This window comes from Sebastes umbrosus, chromosome 13 (genome assembly GCF_015220745.1).
Source record: "Sebastes umbrosus isolate fSebUmb1 chromosome 13, fSebUmb1.pri, whole genome shotgun sequence".
In the NCBI taxonomy this organism is placed as follows: domain Eukaryota; kingdom Metazoa; phylum Chordata; class Actinopteri; order Perciformes; family Sebastidae; genus Sebastes; species Sebastes umbrosus.
This window is the reverse complement of record NC_051281.1, coordinates 1,563,461-1,588,470: the sequence shown is the minus strand read 5'-3', so window position 1 is coordinate 1,588,470 and position 25,010 is coordinate 1,563,461. Positions and strand designations below refer to the sequence as shown.

At 36.9% G+C, this 25,010-nt stretch overlaps 1 protein-coding gene across 45 annotated transcripts in view; it reads right to left on the bottom strand.

The window, feature by feature from the left end:
- neb (nebulin) overlaps positions 1–25,010 on the bottom strand; it is a 108,739-nt gene that overhangs the window by 68,730 nt on the left and 14,999 nt on the right. For 37 of the 45 annotated variants that reach the window (XM_037789707.1, XM_037789711.1, XM_037789753.1 and 34 more), the window contains 37 exons: positions 24,388–24,492; positions 24,176–24,283; positions 23,678–23,794; positions 22,693–22,794; positions 22,076–22,183; positions 21,871–21,975; positions 21,653–21,751; positions 17,558–17,662; positions 17,339–17,446; positions 17,138–17,251; positions 16,079–16,276; positions 15,867–15,974; positions 14,669–14,767; positions 14,460–14,564; positions 14,093–14,200; positions 13,679–13,990; positions 13,388–13,594; positions 13,189–13,293; positions 12,500–12,607; positions 12,104–12,415; positions 11,798–12,004; positions 10,533–10,637; positions 10,324–10,431; positions 9,929–10,240; positions 8,219–8,425; positions 8,020–8,124; positions 7,115–7,222; positions 6,709–7,020; positions 6,382–6,588; positions 6,189–6,293; positions 4,984–5,091; positions 4,575–4,886; positions 4,272–4,478; positions 4,078–4,182; positions 2,752–2,859; positions 2,338–2,649; positions 2,044–2,247 (listed from right to left, as the gene is read on the bottom strand). In XM_037789707.1, the coding sequence (XP_037645635.1) occupies positions 2,044–2,247; positions 2,338–2,649; positions 2,752–2,859; positions 4,078–4,182; positions 4,272–4,478; positions 4,575–4,886; positions 4,984–5,091; positions 6,189–6,293; positions 6,382–6,588; positions 6,709–7,020; positions 7,115–7,222; positions 8,020–8,124; positions 8,219–8,425; positions 9,929–10,240; positions 10,324–10,431; positions 10,533–10,637; positions 11,798–12,004; positions 12,104–12,415; positions 12,500–12,607; positions 13,189–13,293; positions 13,388–13,594; positions 13,679–13,990; positions 14,093–14,200; positions 14,460–14,564; positions 14,669–14,767; positions 15,867–15,974; positions 16,079–16,276; positions 17,138–17,251; positions 17,339–17,446; positions 17,558–17,662; positions 21,653–21,751; positions 21,871–21,975; positions 22,076–22,183; positions 22,693–22,794; positions 23,678–23,794; positions 24,176–24,283; positions 24,388–24,492 (5,865 nt within the window). The remainder of the gene's footprint in view (positions 1–2,043; positions 2,248–2,337; positions 2,650–2,751; positions 2,860–4,077; positions 4,183–4,271; positions 4,479–4,574; positions 4,887–4,983; positions 5,092–6,188; positions 6,294–6,381; positions 6,589–6,708; positions 7,021–7,114; positions 7,223–8,019; positions 8,125–8,218; positions 8,426–9,928; positions 10,241–10,323; positions 10,432–10,532; positions 10,638–11,797; positions 12,005–12,103; positions 12,416–12,499; positions 12,608–13,188; positions 13,294–13,387; positions 13,595–13,678; positions 13,991–14,092; positions 14,201–14,459; positions 14,565–14,668; positions 14,768–15,866; positions 15,975–16,078; positions 16,277–17,137; positions 17,252–17,338; positions 17,447–17,557; positions 17,663–21,652; positions 21,752–21,870; positions 21,976–22,075; positions 22,184–22,692; positions 22,795–23,677; positions 23,795–24,175; positions 24,284–24,387; positions 24,493–25,010) is intronic. The other 8 variants (XM_037789738.1, XM_037789751.1, XM_037789732.1 and 5 more) reach the window with 8 other exon arrangements.

Sequence of the window (25,010 nt, the reverse complement as noted above, 5' to 3'; positions counted from 1 at the left end):
TTTTGAGGCAATCACTGCAAACAAGTGATTTCTGTAACTCTCAATGAGACTTCTGCACCTGTCGACAGGTATGTTGGCCCACTCCTCGTGAGCAAACTGCTCCAGCTGTCTCAAGTTTGAAGGGTGCCTTCTCCAGATTGCATGTTTCAGCTCCTTCCACAGATGTTCAATAGGATTTAGATCAGGGCTCATAGAAGGCCACTTCAGGATAGTCCAATGTTTAGTTCTTAGCCATTCTTGGGTGTTTTTAGCTGTGTTTTGGGTCATTATCCTGTTTGAGGACCCATGACCTGCGACGGAGACCAAGCTTTCTGACACTGGGCAGCACATTTCGCTCCAGAATGCCTTGATAGTCTTGAGATTTCATTGCACCCTGCACAGATTCAAGACACCCTGTGCCAGATGCAACAAAGCAGCCCCATAACATAACCGAGCCTCCTCCATGTTTCACATTAGGTACAGTGTTCTTTTCTTTGGATGCTTCATCTCTTTGTCTGTGAACATAGAGCTGATGTGACTTGCCAAAAAGCTCCAGTTTTGTCTCATCTGTCCAAAGGACATTCTCCCAGAAGCTTTGTGGCTTGTCAATATGCATTTTGGAAAATTCCAGTCTCGCTTTTTTATGATTTGGTGTCCTCCTGGGTCGTCTTCCATTAAGTCCACTTTGGCTCAAACAGTGACGGATGGTGCGATTTGACACTGATGTACCTTGACCTTGGAGTTCACCTCTAATCTCTGTGGAAGTTGTTCTGGGCTCTTTGGTTACCATTCGTATTATCCGTCTCTTCAATATGTCATCAATTTTCCTCTTGCGGCCACGTCCAGGGAGGTTGGCTACAGTCCCATGGACCTTAAACTTCTGAATAATATGAGCAGCTGTAGTCACAGGAACATCAAGCTGCTTGGAGATGGTCTTATAGCCTTTACCTTTAACATGAAGGTCTATAATTTTCTTTCTAATCTCCTGAGACAACTCTCTCCTTAGCTTTCTGTGGTCCATGTTCAGTGTGGTACACACCATGATACCAAACAGCACAGTGACTACTTTTCACCCTTTAAATAGGCAGACTGACTGATTACAAGTTTGAAGATACCTGTGATGCTATTTACAGGACACACCTTAGTTTAATATGTCCCTATGGTCAAATTATTTTACATCTTTTCTAGGGGTACCATCATTTTTTGTCCAGGTCAGTTTCATTAGTTTGTTTTTTAAAATGATTCTGTTGAACCACAATTCAAAAACAATGTCTGATTTTCATTAGTTCATTTTCAGTAAATTTTTATTTATTATTACTTTTGTCAGTTTCAAGTTATTTCAGTGACCATTGTGGGTTTTTCTCTCTTTAACGGAAGGGTACCAACAACTTTGCCTACGTCTGTATATATATATATAAATATAAAACATGTATATAATCTAAATATTTTGGAACAGACATTACTTTACAATGAAATAGCTTTCAAGTAAATTACATATTACAATCTATCGAACAAGGTTAAATTCTATTTGATAAAATTATCTACTTTGCCGTTACAGTTAATTGTAAAAATCTATGTTATATACAATTACATTCTTCCTCGATTAATTTATCTGTTTCAAGTGTTGCCATGTTATCTTCCTCCCTTAAAAATATCATCAAATGTAATATGGTGTAAAAATAAAAAAAACTGCATTTAAAAACAATATTGTTAAGTGTAAAAACAGCATTAATATAGAACACGATCAAATTATATTGTCATTTATTTATTTGTAATTCCTTCCTTATTATTACCACATTGTTATTATTATTATTCATATTATTTTTAACATTAATATTATTATTGTTTTATTTTGTATTTATTTAGGAGATTATTACTAGAATTATTATTTATTATCATTTTAACCTTTGTTATGTCTCATGTCAAGTCTTTTCTTGGGTATTTCTCCCCTCTTCTTATCATTGTTGTACTACTTGTAAAGTCGCTGCTGTTTTGTTTTTGCACCAATATAAAAAAAAAAAGAACACAATAAAATGTCGGGAGCCGTAACTGCAAAGGAAATACCTTGTTGACCGTCTGAGCGTTGGCCTTAGCCAACACCATGGGCATGTCTTCAGTGGTCATTTTGAATTTGAAGTTGGTTGGGGGTTGACGATACTTCCTCTCGTTCAGGGCCTCACCGGCTTTCTTCGCCTTCTCAACATCCAGTGAACCTATAGGCACCCATCCGACACCCTGCATCATCTTCAGATCCTCCTTGTAAATATTCTGGACAAAACACAAAAGGGTTTATTATGTGGAAAGATGATCAAAAACATGAAAACTCCCCACAGTATAAACTCAAGGATTCATACTCACATCACTCTGTATGTCATATGCATGTCTGGCCTGGCGGACATCAGTGGAGTCTGGCAGACAGGTCCAGTTGTGGAGGCGAGTGATGTAGTTGGCGTGGTTGACCTGGATCTGGTTCTTCTTGGCCAGTTCAAAGGCCATCATGTCCACCGGCAGGTGGAACTTGGTCTTGGACTGGTTGAAGTCCTTCTTGTACAGGGCGTCACTGGCGATCTTGGCTGAGTTCAGAGCCAGCACCATCAGAGGGTCGTCCTGGATGCTGCGAGCGCCGATGTGGTGGCCGACCTGCTTACGGTATCCTGCGAGGTACTTGTACTAAAAAAAAATAAGAGAGTGAGAGTTTTCATAACCGCAACAGATGATATATACAGTCCAATAGGTAGTACAGTATAAAAAAATAACCACACAGACACTTACATCACTAGCAATAGCAGTGGAGGCTTTGGCAGCCAGGACGGCGATGGCGTCACCACGAACATGATGACCCTTCTTCTTGGACAGCTCGTTGTCCAATTTATACAGTTTCTGAAGAGAGAGAGAGAGGATATACATTTTTATAAAAGAGAACATGTCTACTTTCAAATGAATAAACTACTGCACCAACCTGAAGTACAATAATGTACCCATTTCCTGTTTCCACTTTATAATAACTGTCCTTAATAAATGATAAATGATATGTTATCAAACTTTAGTTAATAGTTATTTTACTGTTAACAAACAGTGAAATGATAATTAACAATGGTTACTAATTATTAGAAATGCTATAATTCATGTTATTTTAACAATTTATTGTTGCACACAACATTTTATATACTATATTAAGTATTATGGATGGAACCTGCAAAAATCAAAAATCAATAAATAAATGACTCAATCAATAAATAAATGTTATTAAATGTAGCAAAAATATTAAAAATAAATGTAGCCAGCAAATGTAGTGTTTTAATGTGCTTCTTTATTTATTTAACTTTGTATCAATTCCACTTTATAAATTTAATTTTCCCTTTTAGTTATTTATGTATTTATTTTTTACTAATTTCTAAATTTATTGTTTTTTATTTATTAATTTATTTTTATTAATTTATTTATTTTTTCATTTATTTTCTATTTATTTTCAATTTAAAAAAAACATATGTATCAATGTGTTTGTATATTTATTTATGTACAATATTCCATTTCACCCCTTATTTATTTCCCCAAACTTATTTATTTCTGTATTCCTTTCTTTATACATTTCTCTAATAAATAAGAAAATTAATTAATAAAAATAAATACATAAATAAAAAAAAGTGAAAATTAAACAGAAGAGTAATTAAATAAGATAATTAATATAAAGAAGCAAATTTAAGCAGAAATATCAATCTATGTCGCATTTTATCAATTAATTAATGGCTTTTAATATTATTTTTGCTATCTATTTATTTATTTATTTATCGAGTCATTTATTTATTCATTTATTTTTAATTTTGGCAGGTTCTGTCCTCCATAATACTTAATATAGTATATAAAAAGTGTGCAAAAATAAACTGTTAAAATAACATAAATTATAGCATTTCTGATAATTAGTAACCATAGTTAATTATCATTTCATTTCTTAACAGTAAAATAAATATTAACTAAAGTTTAATTGACTATCAATTTACCATTTATTAAGGATGGTTATCGTTTTCTCATTACAAATCATGACAGAAAGTGAAAAATTGTGTGGAAAATTACGTGAAAAATTAAGGCATCACACTGTACCTCACTGACGTTCTTCTTGTTTCCTCTGGCAAGAACAATGTCCATCGCATCGGGCATGATGTGGATGGAAGTCTTGTCCTTTTCCCAGGCACTGAGGTAGGCTTTCTAAAAACAAAACATAGTCGATGGTTTCATATCTTAGACATAAATGCAATAGAAGAGATATTTGTATTGATATTTGTATTATCCAGTACCTTATTCATAATCTGGTTGTTGGCAGTGGCCAGTGTCAGATCCATGGAGTGCATGTCTTTGGTGAATTTGAATTTGGTGGGAGGTTGACGGTATCGGCTCTCACTGAGGATCCGGCTGCCTATTTTTGCTTTCTCAACATCCAATGATCCGATCGGGACCCATCCTATCCCCTTCCCGAAGCTCTCATAGTCACTCTTGTACTGGTTCTAAAGGGAGAACATCAACAGAATACAGTAATGTAAAACTTTGGATTTTTGTTTTCTACAAATAAACATCATATTTAAGTCCGACTCTCTACATACGTCGCTGATGATGAACTGCATGTTACGAGCGAGTTGCAGGTTCATGGCGTCAGGGAGGAGAGTGTTAGTGTGCTGGATGTGTCTGTATCCAGTCATCGTCTGAGCAGCGGAGGCCTGCTTGGCTTGGACCACGCTCAGCATGTCCACCGGGGAGTGATACTTCAGCTTGGCCTTGTTCCAGTCCTTCTTGTAGTTCTTGTCGCTCTGCAGTTTGGCCACCTCCATGTAGTGGACCAGCAGAGGGTCGTCCTTGATGCTGCGGAAGCCGACGTGGTGGCCTCTGGCCTTCTCGTAAGCCAACTTGTACTTGTACTGTGACGGCAAACACATACTTTGTCATTTACAGAGACAAACGTATATGATATGATTTTTAGCAGACGTATTGTGACGTTTTTGATTTATAACTTACATTACTGGCAATGTTGGTACCGGACCTGGCGGCCAAAATTGAGATGGCGTCAGCTTTGAGGTTGTAGCCCTTGTTGGCCATCGCCACAACGCCGGCTTTGTAAAGTTTCTATAAGTGAAATAAAACAATGTTTACATTCACAAACTGATCCCCATTAACCATACACAGTATTAACCAGAGGGGTGGACTCAAGTCACGTTTTGATGACTTTATACTTGACAACATGACTTCCCTTGGACTTGAGCCTTTTGACTTGAAAACATTTACTCTACTACTAACTACTATGGAAGACCGAACCTGCCAAAATCAAAAATTAATAAATAAATAAATTAAATGATGAATAAATAAATATGCCATTAAATGAACCAAAAATATTTAAAAAATAAATGTAGACATGAATTAATTAATTGATAAACATTTGATTGATAATTAGTTTGCTTATTTATTGATTTATCTTTGTATTAATTCTCCCATCTATCTACTCTTCCATTTAATTGTCCCTTTTATTTATTTATTTTTATTCACTTTTAAATGTATTTATTTATTACTGCATTTATTTTTATTTTTTTTTAAATGTATTTATCCATTACTACATTGTATTTGTTATTTATTTATTTACTTTTAAATTGATTAAGTATTGCATTTATTTTTAATTTATTTTTAAATGTATTAATTCATTACTACATTGCATTTATTTATTTGTATTCACTTTTAAATGTATTTATATATTATTGAATTTATTTTTTATTTATTTTTTAAATGTATTAATTCATTACTACATTGTATTTATTTATGCATTTTCACATATGTATTCTTCATTTATTTTTAAATGTGTTAATTCATTATTATATTCATTTATTAATTTTTGTTTTTACTTTTAAATGTATTTATTTATTATTGCATTTATTTTTTATTTATTTTTAAATGTATGAATTGATTACTACATTGAATTTATTTATTTATATTCACTTTTAAATGTATATATTTATTGTTGCATTTCTTTTTATTTATTTTTAAATGTATTAATTCATTATTACATTTATTTATTTATGTCTTTATGTATAAATTTTAGGACTCGAAACTCAAAGTTTAGGACTTGTGACTTGAGTGAAAAAACTTGTGACTTGCAAAACAATGACTTGGTGCCACCTCTAGTATTAACTATTAAACGCAGTTGGTTTATCAGTTTCATGGATTCCCCTTACGTTGCTCATGGTGAGGGCATTGGCCTTGGCCAGGACAATCTCAGGAGCGTCTGGCATGACGTGGACTGTCAGTTTGTCCTTCTCCCAAGCTGAAGTGTATGCTTGCTGTAAATAAAGACACCAGAAAAATAAATCAATGATGATTGTTAAACATTTTTGTGACCCCTGCACTACACAGTTAAACATGCCGCACCTTGTTCATGATCTTGTTGTTGGCGGTAGCCAGAGTCAAGTCCATGGAGTCCATCAGCTTTTTGAACTTGAAGGTGGATGGATGAGTGCGGTACCCATGGTCGCTCTGAATCTGACTGCCAAGTTTAGCAGTCTCAACTCCAATCGAGCCAATGGGGACCCATCCAACACCTCTGATATAGTTGTTCCATTCAGACTTGTAGTCAGACTGGAAATAGAAAATAAATGATCAATGTCTCACTAAACTTTTTGCAATCACTCAACAATCTGTCTTTATAAATGGATATAATTATTGCGTGTATAGCACAGCTGGTATTTTAACACTCACATCGCTGCACTGGAGGTTCATCTTGCGACACCGTTGCACGTGCAAGTTGTCAGGCAGAAGGAAGTAGCTGTGAGGGATCTTCCTGTAACCAGTAAAAGTCTGAGCGGCAGAGGCCTGCTTGGCGTGGACCAAGCTCACCATGTCCACCGGGGAGTGATACTTCAGCTTGGCCTTGTGGTAGTCCTTCTTGTAGTTCTTCTCGCTCTGCAGTTTGGCCACCTCCATGTAGTGGACCAGCAGAGGGTCGTCCTTGATGCTGCGGAAGCCGACGTGGTGGCCTCTGGCCTTCTCGTACGCCAGCTTGTACTTGTACTGTGACAAGTGAATAAATACTTGTTTACCATGTGTGACGGGTTGTAGTAGATTAACTTCTTCATTTTGGTGCAGGGATTTATTTTCAACTTACATCACTGGCAATGGCGGTACCAGACTTGGCAGCCAGAACTGAGATGGCGTCTTCTTTGAGGTGGTGGCCCTTATTGGCCATCTCCACGAAACCGGCTTTGTAAAGTTTCTGTGAAAACATATAAATTCAAATGATTAAAGGGTGGAGTTTTATATAGTTCTGTAACTTCCCAGTGGTGTTCCTTACGTATTCAAATCCCTACATTCAAATTTTGGTCAAAGTTTGTATGTTTCAGTGCTACAATGCAACCTGACGTAGGTTTCTGCATGATGGCGCTGCTACATGTACAGTATGTATACATCCTTATAGTCGGTGTATTAATACAGTAACTTAGATGGCGGTCGGCGTGCTCCCAGTTTGGAGAAGCAGACCGGAGTACCGGCAGGAAGCTAAGCTAACGTACTGCTGTGGACGCCACGTTAGTTCAGATCAGAAAGTCACACAATAACACAAACTAACCAATCGATCGATGCAGCGGTAGACCAGCTACTCTCCTGTTCTGAGAGGTAAAATAACTGTTTTTGTGAATGGAGTCTGGTGGCTCTGAAGACAGCGATATAACGGCTTCAGTTCCCCCGTCAGAAAGGGCTGTCTGATGGCGAGGTAAAGCGGTGAAAATATTCTACATATAGCGTCAACTGTCAACTGTCAAGTGTTTTTTTTAGGTTTCTACAATATGTTTTTCTGCTGCTCCAGTCCACAGCTGCTTTACCTCGCCGAAGTCGTTATAGCGCTCTCTTCAAAGCCACCAGACTCCATTCACAAAAACAGTAATTTTACCTCGCAGAACACGGAGTATACGTACATACAACCCCACTTCTTTCAGGCAGATGGACCTGCCCTTTAAATAAGATAAAATAAAAGTAAAAAAATGTATAAATTTGTAATGTAATTTAATGCCTTACGTTGCTCATGGTGATGGCGTTAGCCTTGGCCAGGACAATCTCAGGAGCGTCTGGCATGACGTGGACTGTCAGTTTGTCCTTCTCCCAAGCTGCAGTGTATGCTTTCTGTAAGTAAAGAAACAAATCAATGATGATTGTTATGAACAATTATAACTTAGATTTTTGTGACCCCTGCACTACACAGTTAAACATACTGCACCTTGTTCATGATCTTGTTGTTGGCGGTAGCCAGAGTTAAGTCCATAGAGTCCATCAGCTTGCTGAACTTGAAGGTGGATGGATGAGTGCGGTACCCATGGTCGCTCTGAATCTGACTGCCAAGTTTAGCGGTCTCAACTCCAATCGAGCCAATGGGGACCCATCCAACACCTCTGATATAGTTGTTCCATTCAGACTTGTAGTCAGACTGGAAATAGAAAATAAATGATCAATGTCTCATTAAACTTTTTTGCAGAAATGTGAAAATCAAACACACAACATAGATGCATCGTGGTTGCGTTTCAAACATGATCATACTCGCCAACCTTGAGACCTCAAAAATAGGGAGGATTTCTAAACCAAAGTGGGGGATCTGGTGGTCCTCCCACAGAAGAATGTGAGTTTCAGAGACTTTGTTTCCTGCATTCTGGTCTGGTGACGTTTAAAGAATAAAAATAACAAAACAATAAGTGCACTGCAACAGCAGATTTTGTTGAATAGGCCTACTTTTAATTATGTTATGTTTTGTTATGTTTTCACCGGCGTTGGTTTGTTTGTTGGTTTGTTTGTTTGTTTGGAGGATTACTCCAAAAGTCTGTGATGGATTGGAATAACATTTTTTGGAAGGGTGGGGTGTGGCACAATGAACAATCCATTATATTTTGGTGGCGATCCGGATCATGATCTGGCTTCGGGAATCTTTTTTAATAACTCCGTTCAGCCTATGCATTAACACCACAGGCTATAAGAGTGTGTTTAAGAGTGCGCAGTGTAACAGTGTAACGCGTTCATGACGCGTCACCCTGCCTCTTTCTCTCTGCCAGCAGAGAGAGAGACAGAGAAAGAGGGGGACGTGGGGGGTGGACAGAGGAGGGGACACCTGTAGATTCTCCGTTTTTTCACATTAAACTCGGTGACATTACAGTTGACTTCGACCAAAGCTCACTTGGTGATTGTTGGAAAGAGTAACGACGACGGTTTAAGTGAGTTTTATTTTGTTTCTGTCCAGTTTGAATGAAGTGTTTTAGGATGCCCCGCTACGTACAGCTGATCTCAACATAAACAAAGATACACGTGGATGATGGCGCAAGCTGAACGAAGAGGGGGGATAATCGTACTCGGGCAGCTTGGCGGAGGTCTGCGCTCTCCAAGTGCCATTCTAGTTTTATTTTTAATTCTCAGAAAAGAAAACTGAATAATTTGCCCCTCTGATGTGAACTCTGTGAATCATTTTTCAATTTCATTCATGAATTTTCTGCTCCTGCTTGAGTATTTCTTTCTCTTCGTTCTTTCCGTCTCTCTCTCACTGAAGGTCCTTTTTTCAGACACAACGCGACAACGGCACCACTGCGTTCTGGAACCCGTTATTTCCATTGGTTTGCACCACGCTACAATGGCTTTGCCTTGATGTTGTGATGTGCGACCGTGCCACGGTATCGCAAGCAGCTCTCCTCCACCGGGAAAAAACACTTTGGTGTAGCTCTGTTGTCGTCCGGGTTGGACACAGTAGAACTTATACACGCTGTGCAGCGCCAGAAACAGGCTGAGATAACATAGAAAAGGTGTGAGAAATGGCCATAATTCGGGAGAAATATGTGAGAATTTTGACCCCAGGAGGAAACCGGGAGAGGGTAAGGAAAATCAGGAGGATTGGCAAGTACGAGCATGGTTTTGATCCTTAAAAGACAAAAGGATAAAACTGTCCACTCACATCGCTGCACTGGACGTTCATTTTGCGACACCGCTCCACGTGCAAGTTGTCAGGCAGAAGGAAGTAGCTGTGAGGGATCTTCCTGTAACCAGTGAAAGTCTGAGCAGCAGAGGCCTGCTTGGCTTGGATCAAGCTCAGCATGTCCACCGGGGAGTGATACTTCAGCTTGGCCTTGTGGTAGTCCTTCTTGTAGTTCCTTTCGCTCTGCATCTTGGCCACCTCCATGTAGTGGACCAGCAGAGGATCGTCCTTGATGCTGCGGAAGCCGACGTGGTGGCCTCTGGCCTTCTCATACTCTTTCTTGTATTGGATCTGAAAGGAAAAAGAAAAAAAGGAGTTAGTTACCTGTAGACGACTGTTTCAGTTAAATGGGATAAAATGTTTGATTTACATACGTTGCTGGCAATATGTCTGCCATGCTTGGCGTGCAGGACAGAAATAGCATCAGGCTTCATGTCGTATCCCTTGGCGATATCTTCCAGCCACTTGTGCTTGTAGTGACTCTGTGGATAAACAGCAAAAGTGTTATTGATATACACTTGGTGTTTCAGGCAATAAAACAATGTCTAACTTTGATTTTTTAATAAATATATTGCGTTCTAACCTCGCTGAGGGTCTGGGCGTTGAATTTAGCCTGAAGGAACTCGGGGCAGTCAGCTGGCAGATGGTAGGTGTGCTTGAACTTCTCGCCAGAAGCCCTGTATGCAGTCTAGAGGGAAGCCAAAAGAACAGTAAAACCTGTTAACTTATATAAGGTTTGGTTCCGACATGCATCAATATTTCTTTCTTTCAAAGGTATTTTTATTGACAACAATACAGAAAAAATATCTATAATATACCTTAATGGCAACAGAAAACTTAAGTCGAGAAATAATGTAAATAGAAAATGAATAAATAGGACAGAAAAATAAATAGATAAAAACATAAAAAGATAAAAAAATGTAAAATATATGAATAAAATAAAAACTATAATAATAATTTAAATAAATAAATAAATAAAATAAGAAATAGCTACTCAGAGATTACTGTGGTTGGTTTCTCAAAGAATATGTCTGAGCACGTCCAGCCGCTAAAACACACATGTAATCACAGCTGACCACAGAATATATATTCTAAATTATTGATAAATAAAGTTAAATTATAAATAGCAATACAGAAAAAAAATATCTATAATATACATTAATAGCAACAGAAAAATTGAGTCGAGAAATAACGTAAAAAGAAGATAAAGAAAAGATAAATAAAATAAAATAAATAATATGATTTAAAAAAATTAAATAAAATACATAAATAATAAATAAAATAAAATATAAACAATAATAATAATAAATAGAAAATATCTATAATATACCTTAATAGTAACAGAAAAATAAAGTTAATAAATAATGTAAATAGAAAATTCATAAATGGGATGCGAAAATAAAATAAATAAAAAGATTTAAAAGAATAATAAAAATAATAATAATAATAATAATAATAATAATAATAATAATAATAATAATAATAAATAGAAAATATCTATAATATACCTTATTAGTAACATAAAAAGTAAGTTGAGAAATAAAGGAAAAAGAAAATTAATAAATATGATCAGAAAAGAAAAAGATAAAGAAAAAAAAGGATAAATAAATAAATAAATATATAAAATAAAAACAATGATAATACACAGAAAATATCTATAATATAACAGAAAAAGTAACATAAAAAACAGAAAAATTAAGTTAGAAAAATTAATAAATAGTATAGGAAAATAAATAAATAGATAAATAAAATAAAAGAATAAAATAAAGTATAGCCAGGTTTCTCAAAAAATATGCATCAATATTTCAACACATTTTTTTAAGAGATGCAAACAGAAGACATTCTTACATTGTCCATTATCTTTGAGTTGGCCATAGCCAGAACTGTGTTCATGGAGTCAGTCTTGCTTGTGAATTTGAAGGTGCTGGGATGTTGGCGGTAGCCATGCTCTTCCAGCGCGGCTTTAGCAACTTTAGCCTTCTCAATATCCACAGAACCGATGGGGACCCAGCCGACACCTTTACTGTAGTTGTTGTACTCTGACTTGTAGACATTCTGTCGGTTTATAGAGGAAAAACATGACCGAAATTTAACTTTAAATTTAAATTTAAAAAACTGTGCACATTGCTTTGCTATTCTTTATAAAATACATACATCACTCTGGATCTCCATCATTTTGCGACACCGCTGCAGGTGCAAGTTGTCAGGCAGAAGGAGGTAGCTGTGAGGGATCTTCCTGTATCCAGCAAAAGTTTGAGCAGCAGAGGCCTGCTTGGCGTGGACCAAGCTCACCATGTCCACCGGGGAGTGATACTTCAGCTTCACCTTGTGGTAGTCCTTCTTGTAGTTCTTCTCGCTCTGCATCTTGGCCACCTCCATGTAGTGGACCAGCAGAGGATCGTCCTTGATGCTGCGGTGGCCAACGTGGTGGCCCTTTGCCTTCTCATAAGCCAGTTTATACTTGTACTGTATAAAAGAAAAACATTAGGTATGAATAAACATTATTGAATACATTTGAATAGTATTATTATTGGCATATTCACAACTTACATTACTGGCGATGTCTCTGGAGCTTCTTGCTGCAATGATGGAAATGGCATCCTCCTTCACATGATGTCCTTTGAGCAGATCTTGACGATGAGCGTAGGTGTAGTAATTCTAGATAAAATGATCATCAGTTATGTTACAAATATAGTATTAGTAGTCAAAGTTAACGCAATAACGCCACTAATTTCTTCAACGCATTAACGCAACTTGTGATTTATAGGTTGTAGCGGCTCAGTTTTAAAGCTAGTGTAAAGATACTGGTATCATATGAAACTAGAAAAACCTGATGAATCCATCGGTACCAACCATGTCATACTAGCTTGTAGTGAAGGAGGTTAAATAACGCTCCAAATTATGCTAAATTTTAGGCGAGGAAAAACTGTCATGGGTACTTTCAAAGGGGTCCCTTGACCTCTGACCTGCAGATATGTGAATGAAAATGGGTTCTATGGGTACCCACGAGTCTCCCCTTTACAGACTGGACAATATCTCTTATGTTGTTAATTGATTTCCAATAATAAATATATACATACATTTGCATAAAGCATCATATTTGCCCACTCCCATGTTGATAAGAGGATTAAATACTTGACAAAATATGCGATTAATCACAATTAAATATTCTAATTGATTGACAGCCCTACTGTGTGCACAAACGCTGCAAAAATACTAGACAAGTATGTGCAACTTACCTTGCTGATGTTGACGGCATTGTATCTGGCTTGCATCAGTTCAGGGACATCAGCGGGGAGATGGTACGTGTGCATGAACTTCTCTCCACTGGCCTTATACTCTTTCTGTATAATCACAATAAAGAGATTGGTTTATGTCTATTCTGAAAACTAAAATCAGGAGATTTATATCAAAGAACATTTAAGAGCTCCTTCTCACCGCGTTCATGATCTTGGCGTTGGCCTTGGCCAGCTCCATGCTCATGGAGTCAGAGGTGCTGGTGAATTTGAGGGTTTCAGGGTGCTGGCGGTACTTTGTCTCGTTCAGAGCTGCTGCTGCTACCTTGGCTCTTTCCACCTCCAGGGAACCGATGGGAACCCAGCCGACTCCCTTGCACGAGGTCTCGTAATCCTGCTTGTAGTTAACCTGGAAAAGAGGAAAAATGCAATTGATCAGACGTGCAGAAACACCAAGTATTTACCTACATTATGATCCTATGATTAAACTTACGTCACTGGCATTGAAGTTCATGTTGCGAGCGAGGTGCAGACTCATGGCGTCGGGCAGAAGGAAGTACTTGTGGTGGTGCTGCTTGTAGCCGGTGTTCGTCTGCACCGATGAGGCCTGCTTGGCGTGGACCAAGCTCACCATGTCCACCGGGGAGTGATACTTCAGCTTCGCCTTGTGGTAGTCCTTCTTGTAGTTCTTTTCGCTCTGCATCTTGGCCACCTCCATGTAGTGGACCAGCAGAGGATCGTCCTTGATGCTGCGGAAGCCGACGTGGTGGCCTCTGGCCTTCTCGTACGCCTTCTTATACTGGACCTAGAGGTTAAAGGGCAAATGTTATTAGGTAGGTAGACAAAAAACAACAAACAAATGTCAATAAATAGTTTTTTATAGGAGTTTGTCGTTCAGGAAACTTACATTACTGGCAGCGTGTCTGGCAGCTTTGGCAACGACGATGGGGATAGCATCGGACTTCATGTCATAACCTTTAGCGATCAGTTCCTGCCAGGCTGCCTTGTAGCAGGTCTGAAATGACAGATAACAGATATAAACAACAACAAAAGAGCACTGCAGAAGTCCTGCATGGACGGATCCACTACGTATTTATACCCACACACTTTCACAGATACAGTATATGTCAGTGCGTATACATATCAGGGCTGCCAACCCTCACACAGTTTACACGTTTCACTCACTTTCTCGCCACACCTCCATGTTCTCACACAGAGAAAAACTCATTTATAACTTAAATAAATGTTCATCTGTGGGTATCTCTCCGCCTTACGTTGCTGATGTTGTAGGCGTTGCACTTGGCCTGGATGAACTCGGGGACGTCATGAGGCAGAGAGTACTTCTGATGGACTGCCTCCAGACCTCGCTTGTAGAACAGCTGCAAGGAAAGAAAAGCAAGAAGGTCAGAAGAAGTAAAAATGAAAAAACAATTTTCTCAAAAGTGATCTTTCTCATGAACCGTGAGAGTGACGGCAGACTCACATCACTCCTCTGCAGCTGGTTGACTTTGGCCTGCATCATGACGGGGTGGTCGTCGATAGAGGTGAAGGGGATCTTGTCCGGGTGTTGTCTGTATTTTCTCTGTAGGAAACAAGTAGATTACACAACATGTTATGTGACATATCTCGCCAACCAGGGCAGGAATTTCACCGACGATATTACACATAACCGGTGGAGGATTTGACCGCTGGAAAACCAGGATATTTATGACAGTAGTTTGACACTGGGTCTTTCAAGTAGGAGAAGAAATGCAAGCGTTCTCCTCCTGCTAACAGGCACAGTATGTGAAATCTAGATATGAAATAATCATGAGGATTAATGCATTTTTAACAACTAAAATACGAATCTTTGATCCGTGTCGTTCATAACTGGACTTTTAACGGTATTAGCTTTGTCGATAGGCTACAGCACAACAAAGTAGGATATAACAACTATAAACAACTGACAAATATTGGTCGTTTGTAAATCCAATAAATTATTTTGTGAAACTAACAGCTATTTCAAAATGTATTTACGTCACTGATAGTTATATTATGTATTAAAAATTAAAAAAAACATCTTTAACACTTAAGTTATCATTATATCCATTCTGTTTTATTTACTCTTTTGTAAATGTGTTCCAAACAAACACAACTAGGTGCTGGGAATTTATGTGTGTGAATTTATTTTATTTATTAATTTTATTTTTATTTATTTATTTATTTATTATCATCATTACTATTTATTTATTTTTATTCATCATTTTTTAAATTTATCATATTTCCGTATTTTATCATTTTCATTTATTTATATTTTCATATTATTATTATTATTATTATTATTATTATTATTATTATTATTATTATAATTATTATTATTATTATTATTATTATTACCTCTTTTCTCGTTACTATCTCTTATATGTACATATTATTTTAATTTATTGTGGTTTAGGTTGTTGCAGTCTTTTTTTTTAAGGAAACAATAAAAAGCATGATTAAATAAAATTATTATTATTATGATATAATTATTATATTTATTTATATACTTAAAATATATTTTTTAATTTGATGGACTTGCTGCTCCATTGACAATACCAACAGCCAAATAATGAAATTCCAGGCCTGCCGCCAAATATAAATATATCCTTTTATATGCCACGACAGCATTTCTAAACAATTAATAAACGTTGGACACATACCTCACTCAGGATGTCGGCAGCCTTCTTGTTCTTTTCCACTTCCAAGGAGCCGAAGGGGATCCACGGGGTACCCTTGGTGTAGGCGTTGTAGTCGGCCTTGTACTCATTCTGGGGTGCAGAAAAACAAAACATCAGATTTCATAATAATCATGCAAGTACAAGTTTTATATTAGGATTAAAAACCAAACTGTGTAAAGTCCGTCTCTACTCACATCGCTCTGGATGATGTTGTTTTTCTTGGCCAGGTCCAACAGCACGGTGTCGGGGGGGAGGAAGAAGTTGGTGCTGATTTTCCTGTAACCGGACATGCTGGCGATCCCCTGGGACTTCTTGGCCAAGGTGACTGACATCATATCCAGCGGTGTGTGGTACTTGGTCTTGATCTTTTCATAGTCCTTTTTGTACAAAAGCTGTGGAGACATCAGGAAGAGATTGTTCAAGAGTTCCCTCTTATCTCAGCTCAGAAAATTAATATTAAAGGGACTATTTGTAACTTTCAGAAATGCTTCTTAACAGCGACACCTGTGGCCGTGAAATCAACGAAAGTCAGAGTCGGGCTTATGCTCGCTCTAAATAGTCATGAACGAGCACCGCTCAACACAGTGAGGAGACACATGTCAGATAAAAGCACAATATCACTCTATATTTCAGCTGCTTGGCAGTAATGTTAGCTGACCAGACGAAGGTCTCTCCATGAATCACTGCTGATACTGTGTTTGCTTCTCCTGCCTCAGCGCAGGCTGAGGAAGCGGGGCTCCGCAGCGAGAAACTCGTCTCCTTCCGCCTGTAGCCGGAGAGAGCAGGGAGACACCGGCACCTGGTCGGTAACGAGACGACAAGGTTTCTCTCTGCAGAGCCCCGTCACTTCACAAGACACGGAAAACCTCTGTTGGTCTGGAGGAGCTGCAGCAGTTATTTCTGCACAAACGTCCACTGAACGTTCACTAGATATTCTCAGAGCTAAACTAACTCTTCTGCAGTGTGGAGTGAGCGCGCGTTCACATCTAGAGGTGGAGCGAGTACGCGAGAACGCGCGCGCTGTCTGAGTGAAGGCAAGCAGGCAGAGGAGCGGGCACGCCGGCCACACGCGAGCGCGCATATGCGAGCGCGCATGTGTCCCGACCCGGTACATTTATACGCTTAGAAAGTTACAAACAGTCCCTTTAAAGGGAAACTTTTTATGTGCATGTCCTATCCACATAAAAAGGTGGTGAATTTTCCCTGTAAGGGGAACAGAAGTAATTTAGTAAGACAGCGAGCTAAAGACTTACGTCACTCTGGATTTTGGCCACGTGAACGGAGTGCAAGATCTTGGGGTCGTCATTAATGCTGAGGGCTCCAACCATCTGTCCCTTGTTCTTCTCGTACTCCTTCTTATATTTAACCTGGAAGGAAGAGCAATTACTAGATTAATAAAAGAAAGAAACTGGGTACTAAATGTAACATAGAGTCTAATGTTGCAGCATACTCACATCACTGGCGATGTTCGTGTGAGCGCGGGCAGCGAGGATCGGGATAGCGTCGCCCTTGACCTCAAACTTTTTGGCTTTATCTTTCTCCCAATCATACTTGTAACAGTTCTGCAAGATGAGAGAGAGGATTCAGGAAATTAAAATCTTACACCAAATGAAATTAAAGATTCAATGTCGGTGATGACTAGAAACGAAGTGGACAGTACAGCCGTTACTTACATCACTGAGGTTGAAAGCGTTAACTCTGGACTGGATGAAGAAGGGATAGTCTGGGGGGAGACAATTCTTGAACTTTGTGGTCTCGTACTTTGCCTTGTAGTTCAACTGCAAAAAGAACAATTATGTTTTATTTTTCACGGTGAGACACTACAGGCAGAAACATCTTTTTTCATGCACTGGTAAATTTTGAGTGTGAAAGAAAACATCCAAAATACGCATCTAGGTTTTTATTTTACTACTTTGTCTCTTTGCGTCTCCTTTTCTCCTAAATTCACCAGCATCAGATAATGCCTCATATGCATATTAAAACACAACATTTCAGAAAACTTGTAATACAGAAAATAATTGTCTTAATTTAAGTAATCAACTGGGGAAGTTTCATGGTGACTTACATACCATTCCTATCTATATTGTCACTTTACCTTTATCAACTATACTTTATACACTGTTTTACAAACTGTTACACCTCTGTGTGTATATATATATATATATATATATTTATTTATATACGTATGCTTATTACTTCTCTATACAAACTACATTCCTGTTTACACCTCTGTGTACATATATTACTTCTCATCATGCATATACTGTATATACTACATCCTGTTTACATTCCCATCTGAAATAGTATCGTCAACTAAATTACAAATTTACATTTACATTACTATTTAATATTTAGTTATGTTTATATTTATTTTAACTGCAGTATTTTATGCCTTATATTATCATTTTGCTTTTAGTTTTACGTGTGTGATTTCCCCTTTTATATATATATATTTTATGAGCATTGTTGAAGCAACCTGAGACCAAAGATTTTCATTGCTGATGAATGACAGCTTTGAAGGTTTCTACAGAGAGCTTTGTTCATTTATCATTTATAGTCTGATTTATACAACATTTTATTCCTAAAAACATGACGAAAATTTACTTTTTAAACAGCTGTTGCTGACAGTATTTTCTGATTCATGGAGTGATAAAAAGAGATATCTATAACTCTGGCTTTATCCAATGTTCACATTTCTGTTCAGGAAATGTATGAAGAATTAGCACATATTTAATAAAATAATGCCTCATTTGCATATTTAAACATAACATTTCAGAAAACTTGTAAAACAAATAAATTATTGTCTTAACGTCAGTAATCAACTGAGGAAGTTTCATGGTGATTAGTTAATTTTTTTTACCCTATTCACTTGTATGGATGATGAACCTGCCAAAATAATAAAAATAAATGACTCAACAAATAAATAAATGTCATTAAATGTAGCAAAACTAATATTAAAAATAAATGTAGACATCAATTAATTGATAAAATGTTTATTTACTCTTCTGTTTATTTTCCCCTTTTATTTATTTATTTTAAAATGTATTTATTTATTTTTGCATTTATTTTGTATGTATTTATTTATGCATTATTTGTATTCATTTATTTTTGCATTTATTTATTTATTTTTGTATTTATCTTGTATTTATTTATTTTTGCATTATTTTTTATTTATTTTTATGTTCGCATTATTTTTATTTATATATATATATATGTATATATATATATATATTTGCATTTATGTATATATTCCTTCTTTTTTATTCCTTCTTTTTTATTTTATTTATTATGTATTTATTCATCTATTTATTTATTTATTTATTTGTGCATAATTTTCCCTTTGCATTTCACCCCTTATTTATTTCCCCAAACATTTATTTCTGTATTCTTTTCTTTTTACATTTCTGCCTTATTATGCAAATGAGGGGACTGTCTTTGTACGTATTTGTATTTTGAACCTGGCTTTATCCAATGTTCACATTTCTGTTCCAGAAATGTATGCAAATCAGCACATATTTAATAAGATAATGCCTCATTTGCATATTTAAACATAACATTTCAGAAAACTTGTAAAACAAAAAAAGGATTGTTTTAATGTCAGTAATTAACAGGGGAAGTTTCATGGTAATGTCTAGTAGTAAAATTATTCCCCTGTAGTGTCTCTCCTCTCTTCATGGGGTGCTGCTCATTATACAGTAATTTCCCAGATGAGACAGAAGTATGTTTTCTTGTCACTGGAGGGCAGCAGTGTATCAGCTGGACTCTATCTGAGACATATTGACTGTCCCTCCCCAGCGCCTCTCTCTCTCTCTCTCCCTCTCTCTCTCTCTCTCTGATCACAGGGTTTATTCTGGGCCAACTGAATGCTTGTTGCTATTTATACTACAGAGAGACAGCTCTCCAGTTTCCATGGTGCCCACAGAAAGACAGCTGGCCTCCAGTAACGTGGATGATCGGGCACATTATAAGGTGATCTGCATATCGAGGGAGAATTCGATCTTGAGCAGCGGCTGCGCGATTGGAGCGATTTCAATCAATATTTTTAAACTAGAATCACCGACTCGTGGTTGTACGCCTCCACCAACCAGTCACAGTTTACATCCATGTCTGTACATGTACATGTCCACACATTCATTGTCTATGTAAGCAGCCGTGCATTGCATTCTGGTAGCGGACCGTCACGTCGCCCGCTCCTCATTTGCATAAAGTCGAGGTCTAGGCTACTTTATGCAAATCACGGGCGTCTGACGCGACTCACCGCCTATGGAAACTTTTAAACTAAGCATTGTCGATCTAAAACAGGGGTCAGCAACGTTTACTATCAAAAGAGCCATTTTAGGCAAAAAAAAGAGCCTGTCTGGAGCCGCAAAACATTTGATCATTGTGATGAAGGTAACACAGTTTATAGTCTAAGTATATAGTATATAAGTCTAATGCAGTGAGGGCCAAAGAGACAATATACTACGGAGTATTAGGGCTACAGTGAGGGGAAAAAACATCTGAGATTTACAGAATAAAGTCAGAATATTAAGAGAAAAAAAGTCGTAATATTACAAAAATAAAGTCATAACTTCACGAGAAAAAAAGTCGTAATATAACGAGAATAAAGTCATAAGTTTACGAGAATAAAGTCGTAATATTACGAGAATAAAGTCAGAAGTTTACAAGAAAAAAAGTTGGAATATAACGAGAATAAATGCACAACTTTACGAGAAAAAAAAGAAAATAACACGGTTTTGGAACAGCCTTCCCCTCAGTTTTATGTATCTGTTGTCGGTTTGTAACATGCACTATTTTCAATTGCCCGTGTCTGTTTTTGACATATTTTATAATTTTTTTAACATTGTAATGCTAAATTCCTGAGTTCCGGAGATATTGCTTTCATAAGAATTGACGGACAACCCGAAAACATAATGCCTCCAGCCAAAAAATGACGTATATATTATGTCTCTAAATCTAGGAGGTCCTGTAAGATCACGCCAATTTCAGCATCACTGCAATGGTTGCCTTAATTTAAATAATCAACTGGGGGAAGTTTCATGGCGACTTACATACCATCCTATCTATATCGTCACTTTGCCTTTATTTACCTTTATTTACGATACTTTATTATATGATACTTTATTTATATGTGTATATATATATATATATATATATATTTATATAAAAAATCTTTGTTTGTAATAATTATAATAATTTATTTAATTTGAATTTAATTAAATTTATTATAACATATTTATTTATATTATATATTTAAATATCATATATATAATATCATATATATATACATAAATATGTAATAATAAATTAAATAAATTAAAATTAAATAAATTATTATAAATAAATAAATTATTATAAATAAATAAATATATATATATATATATATAAGAGAAAAAATTACAGCAATATTGATAAGTAATATTACATAACCTTTGTTTAATTTTTATTTCTTACATCTACTTACCTATTTTATTCCTCAAGTGTAATACCCTCTGTTTATATTTATTTATTACATCTACTTTACCTGTTTTATTCCTGTTTTATTTGCTTTATAGCTACGTGTGTTTTACCTGTTATATGTTCTACCTGCCTCGTTTAGTCTTGTCAAGTATCTGTTTTAAAGCGCTGATCAGGAGTGGCAACTGTGAATCTCGTTGTATTTAGTACGATGACAATAAAGCTTTCTATCTATTCTATCTATCTATCTATTTATTGTAATATATTGTGTATCGGTGCTAAGAGGAGGCGTTAGGTGCAGTCATACGTACGTCACTCAGCTGTTTGGCGTTGATGGCAGCTTGAACCTGAACTGGCGAATCCACCACTTGTGTAAATTTCACCGTGTCTGGATGTTGCCGGTAAACTTTCTGCAAACCATGAAGATAAAAAACATTTTGTAACATACATACAAGTATTATATATATATATATATATATATATATATATAATACTGCAAAGAAGTATTTTATCAGCCGGTACTACTCACGTCGCTACACTGAAGAAGCTTCTTCCCGACTTCATACTCGGGCGTAACCGTTTGAGGGAAGAAGCATCTCGTCTTGATGTCTTCATATTCAGCTTTATAGAGTTGCTGCAAGAGGAAAAGAGAGGCGTGTGTGAGGAAGGATATAATAAAGTACATAATAAACTCTTATACCAGTGATGGTTTATAAACCATAAAAATGATTTACCTCTTTCTTCATTTCCTCAACTTTCTGGCAGTGAACGGTGAAGACATCTTCATAGCTGCCGATGTAGTGGCCCTTCACGTCACTTTCATACTTTTCTTTGTAACATCTCTAAAAAAAGATAAACCGAAATGTACATATTATAAAAAAAAGAAAAACAATAGTATCATTGGTTTATTTTAACATGTAGATTAAAAAATAACAATAATAACTTCTTTCTTTTAACTTATTGTTACATCAGTGAACCGTAACCAAACCCTCGCACTAACCCTCGGAAAAGAAAACGCCTAAAATAACATAACCAAAATGCAACAGGAATAGCTCCTCATCCATATGGCTTATATGCATATATCTGGTCTTCTTTGAAAGGTAACAAGCTGGGGAATATGAATACATTGTAAGTAAAATAAACTCTATTACCATTCCAGAGAAAATGGAGAAGCAATAAAGGAAAAACTAAGATGTTTTATCCTCAAATTTGATGAGAATACACTAAAATATACCATATATGATACAATTTATAAAGATATACTCTCCATGTTTTGTGCCAGGTTTACTGTTGAGTGTTTACTATCCACAATGATATCATTGGTTTCTTTTAACTGGTGGATTATTCTTACATCAGTGAAGCGTTTAAGTACGGAGTCCATCTGAAACTTGGGCGTGTCGCAGTAGTTGATGCTGGAACCCCGGGACTTCTCATAGTTGGCCTTATAAACTTTCTGCAAAGAAGATATAAAAACAAAACACACATCAACATGTCAGTAAGACTGGTAACGTGATTCAATTAAACCAACTAACTCACTGAATGCAAACGAGTACTGCAAGTGACTCCCAGATAGTTTAATTAGCACCACTAATATGATAAACCACTTAGAGAACTTCATGTCAGACGCTCTAAATAACACAAACCAACCACTTCAATCATTTTAGCAGTCACCTCATTTTTTTAGTTAACGGTCTAACGAGAGTAATTATCAAATTCATGCAAGCAACGTCTCATATCTACACAGGAAACAGACACGGAGACCAGCGGCATCATTACAGAAACTTATTAACTTACAGATCCTATCTTGGTAACCATGGAAATTAAGGTTAAAAAAAATGTATAACATGAATCCTAGGTCAATGTTCCTATCCTAACTTAAGATACACTGTAGGAAAAGTGTTTTACATAAGTATCCTAACATCCCAAAATCTTAAATAACCTCTCCTAACTTTAGAATAGTCGAGAAGTTGTCCTAACTTCAGTGAACTTTTCTTTTTGATAACATCAACACGTCGTTGGATGCCGGATATCTTAGCCTACTCTCTTTCTTTTATTCTCCCCAGTTAGCATTAAATTTCCCGGAAAAGAACATCTTTGGATTTCTGTCCAGATGTCACCAACACCTCTAACTCATCTGTTGGGCAAGTAAAGATTGACTTCTGAGATTGAGATTTCTGACCCCCAAAAAAGTTATCGTTGAACCCTGTACTACTTCTAAGATTTTATTATTTGTTTTCACCCAGAATATCACCATCATCATCATCATCATCATCATCATCATCATCATCATCATCATTTGTCATGAAACCAGCTGTGATGGAAATAAAGCCACCTACATCACTGAGGATTTTGCCAGCATATCTGAGCTGTCTGAGGAGAGGATTCTCAGTGGCGGGCAGCGTGTTGTAGTCACACTCCGCTTTCCTCTTCTCGTACTCCTTCTTGTATTGGACCTGAAAACAGAAAGAGTAGTGTGAGTGAGTAAGGTTGATTCACACTGACTCATATAACATGACGTCGGTAGAGTAGAGTCATGGACGGAGAAGTGCATGTGTCTCTCTTAAAATGACGCACGTGTGTGCATTGTGTGTGAACGTGTGGGTGGAGGTCTGAGATGTTGGGGACTACTAGGAGCTACACACTCAATGTGTGTGTGCAGTGAGATTGAACCAAATGTAGATCTCTCAGTCACGCAGTGTGTGGGAACAATACAGTGTGTCCCTGCGTCAGTGTGTTGACTCACACGGGTCAACTCTCTGTCGTGTCTTCCACATGAGATAGGACCGATAAAAATACCTTTGTGTGTGTGTGTGTGTGTGTTTACGTGGACTTACCTCACTGATAGCGATACGAGCCTTCTTGTTTGTGTCGTAAACGGGCGTGTCTGTTTGCATGAAATAAATTTGGTCTTTCGTATCCTCGTACATTTGCGTGTATCTTTTCTGAAAGGAGAAAGGGATCGACAGTTAGTCAGAGACGGACAAAATGGACAAACTAATCGTGAAAAATCCTCCCGATCAGGTAGCAGCGGTAAAACTCTTCTTACACTGCTGAAGTTTTCCATCGCCACCCTGGCCGTGGCCACGTCGAAGTATGGCGTCTCGCACCACTGACCCTTCACGTTTTTATTGTAATCTTCCTTGTATTTAAGCTGTGAAAAAAACAAACAAACAATCAACATTAGAAGATGTTTCTTGTTGAAGATAAAACCCATTAGGAATGACTGGAATCCCTGTAATGCTTAAACTATTGTTGGCCTCTCCCTTCCAGCTTAGTGTGGACGGTAATATCAGAGAGCAGCTGGGCTGTGATCCCTGCCAGTGGTTCAGGGTTGGCTGGTCTCTGAGGGCCCTGTTTCCATGTACTGTAGGTGCACTGTGCTCTTTTTTCTTACTTTATTTATAGATTTTAAATATAACACAATGCTTCAACAATGTTATTTTAGTCAACAGACAGCCACAAAAATACTTAAACGTAAAAGTACCTTTTCAGAGAACATTACCATCTTGAGCTTCTTATTACAATCTTGACGGTCATAATTACGAAGGCGTATTCCCGCGGCATTCGTGGAAACTGGGATGTTTTACTGCGTATAATATATACGTAGATTTTTAGATATCGGAAAAAATTTGGTGGCGGAAGATGGTATTTTTGGGATATCTGTTTAAA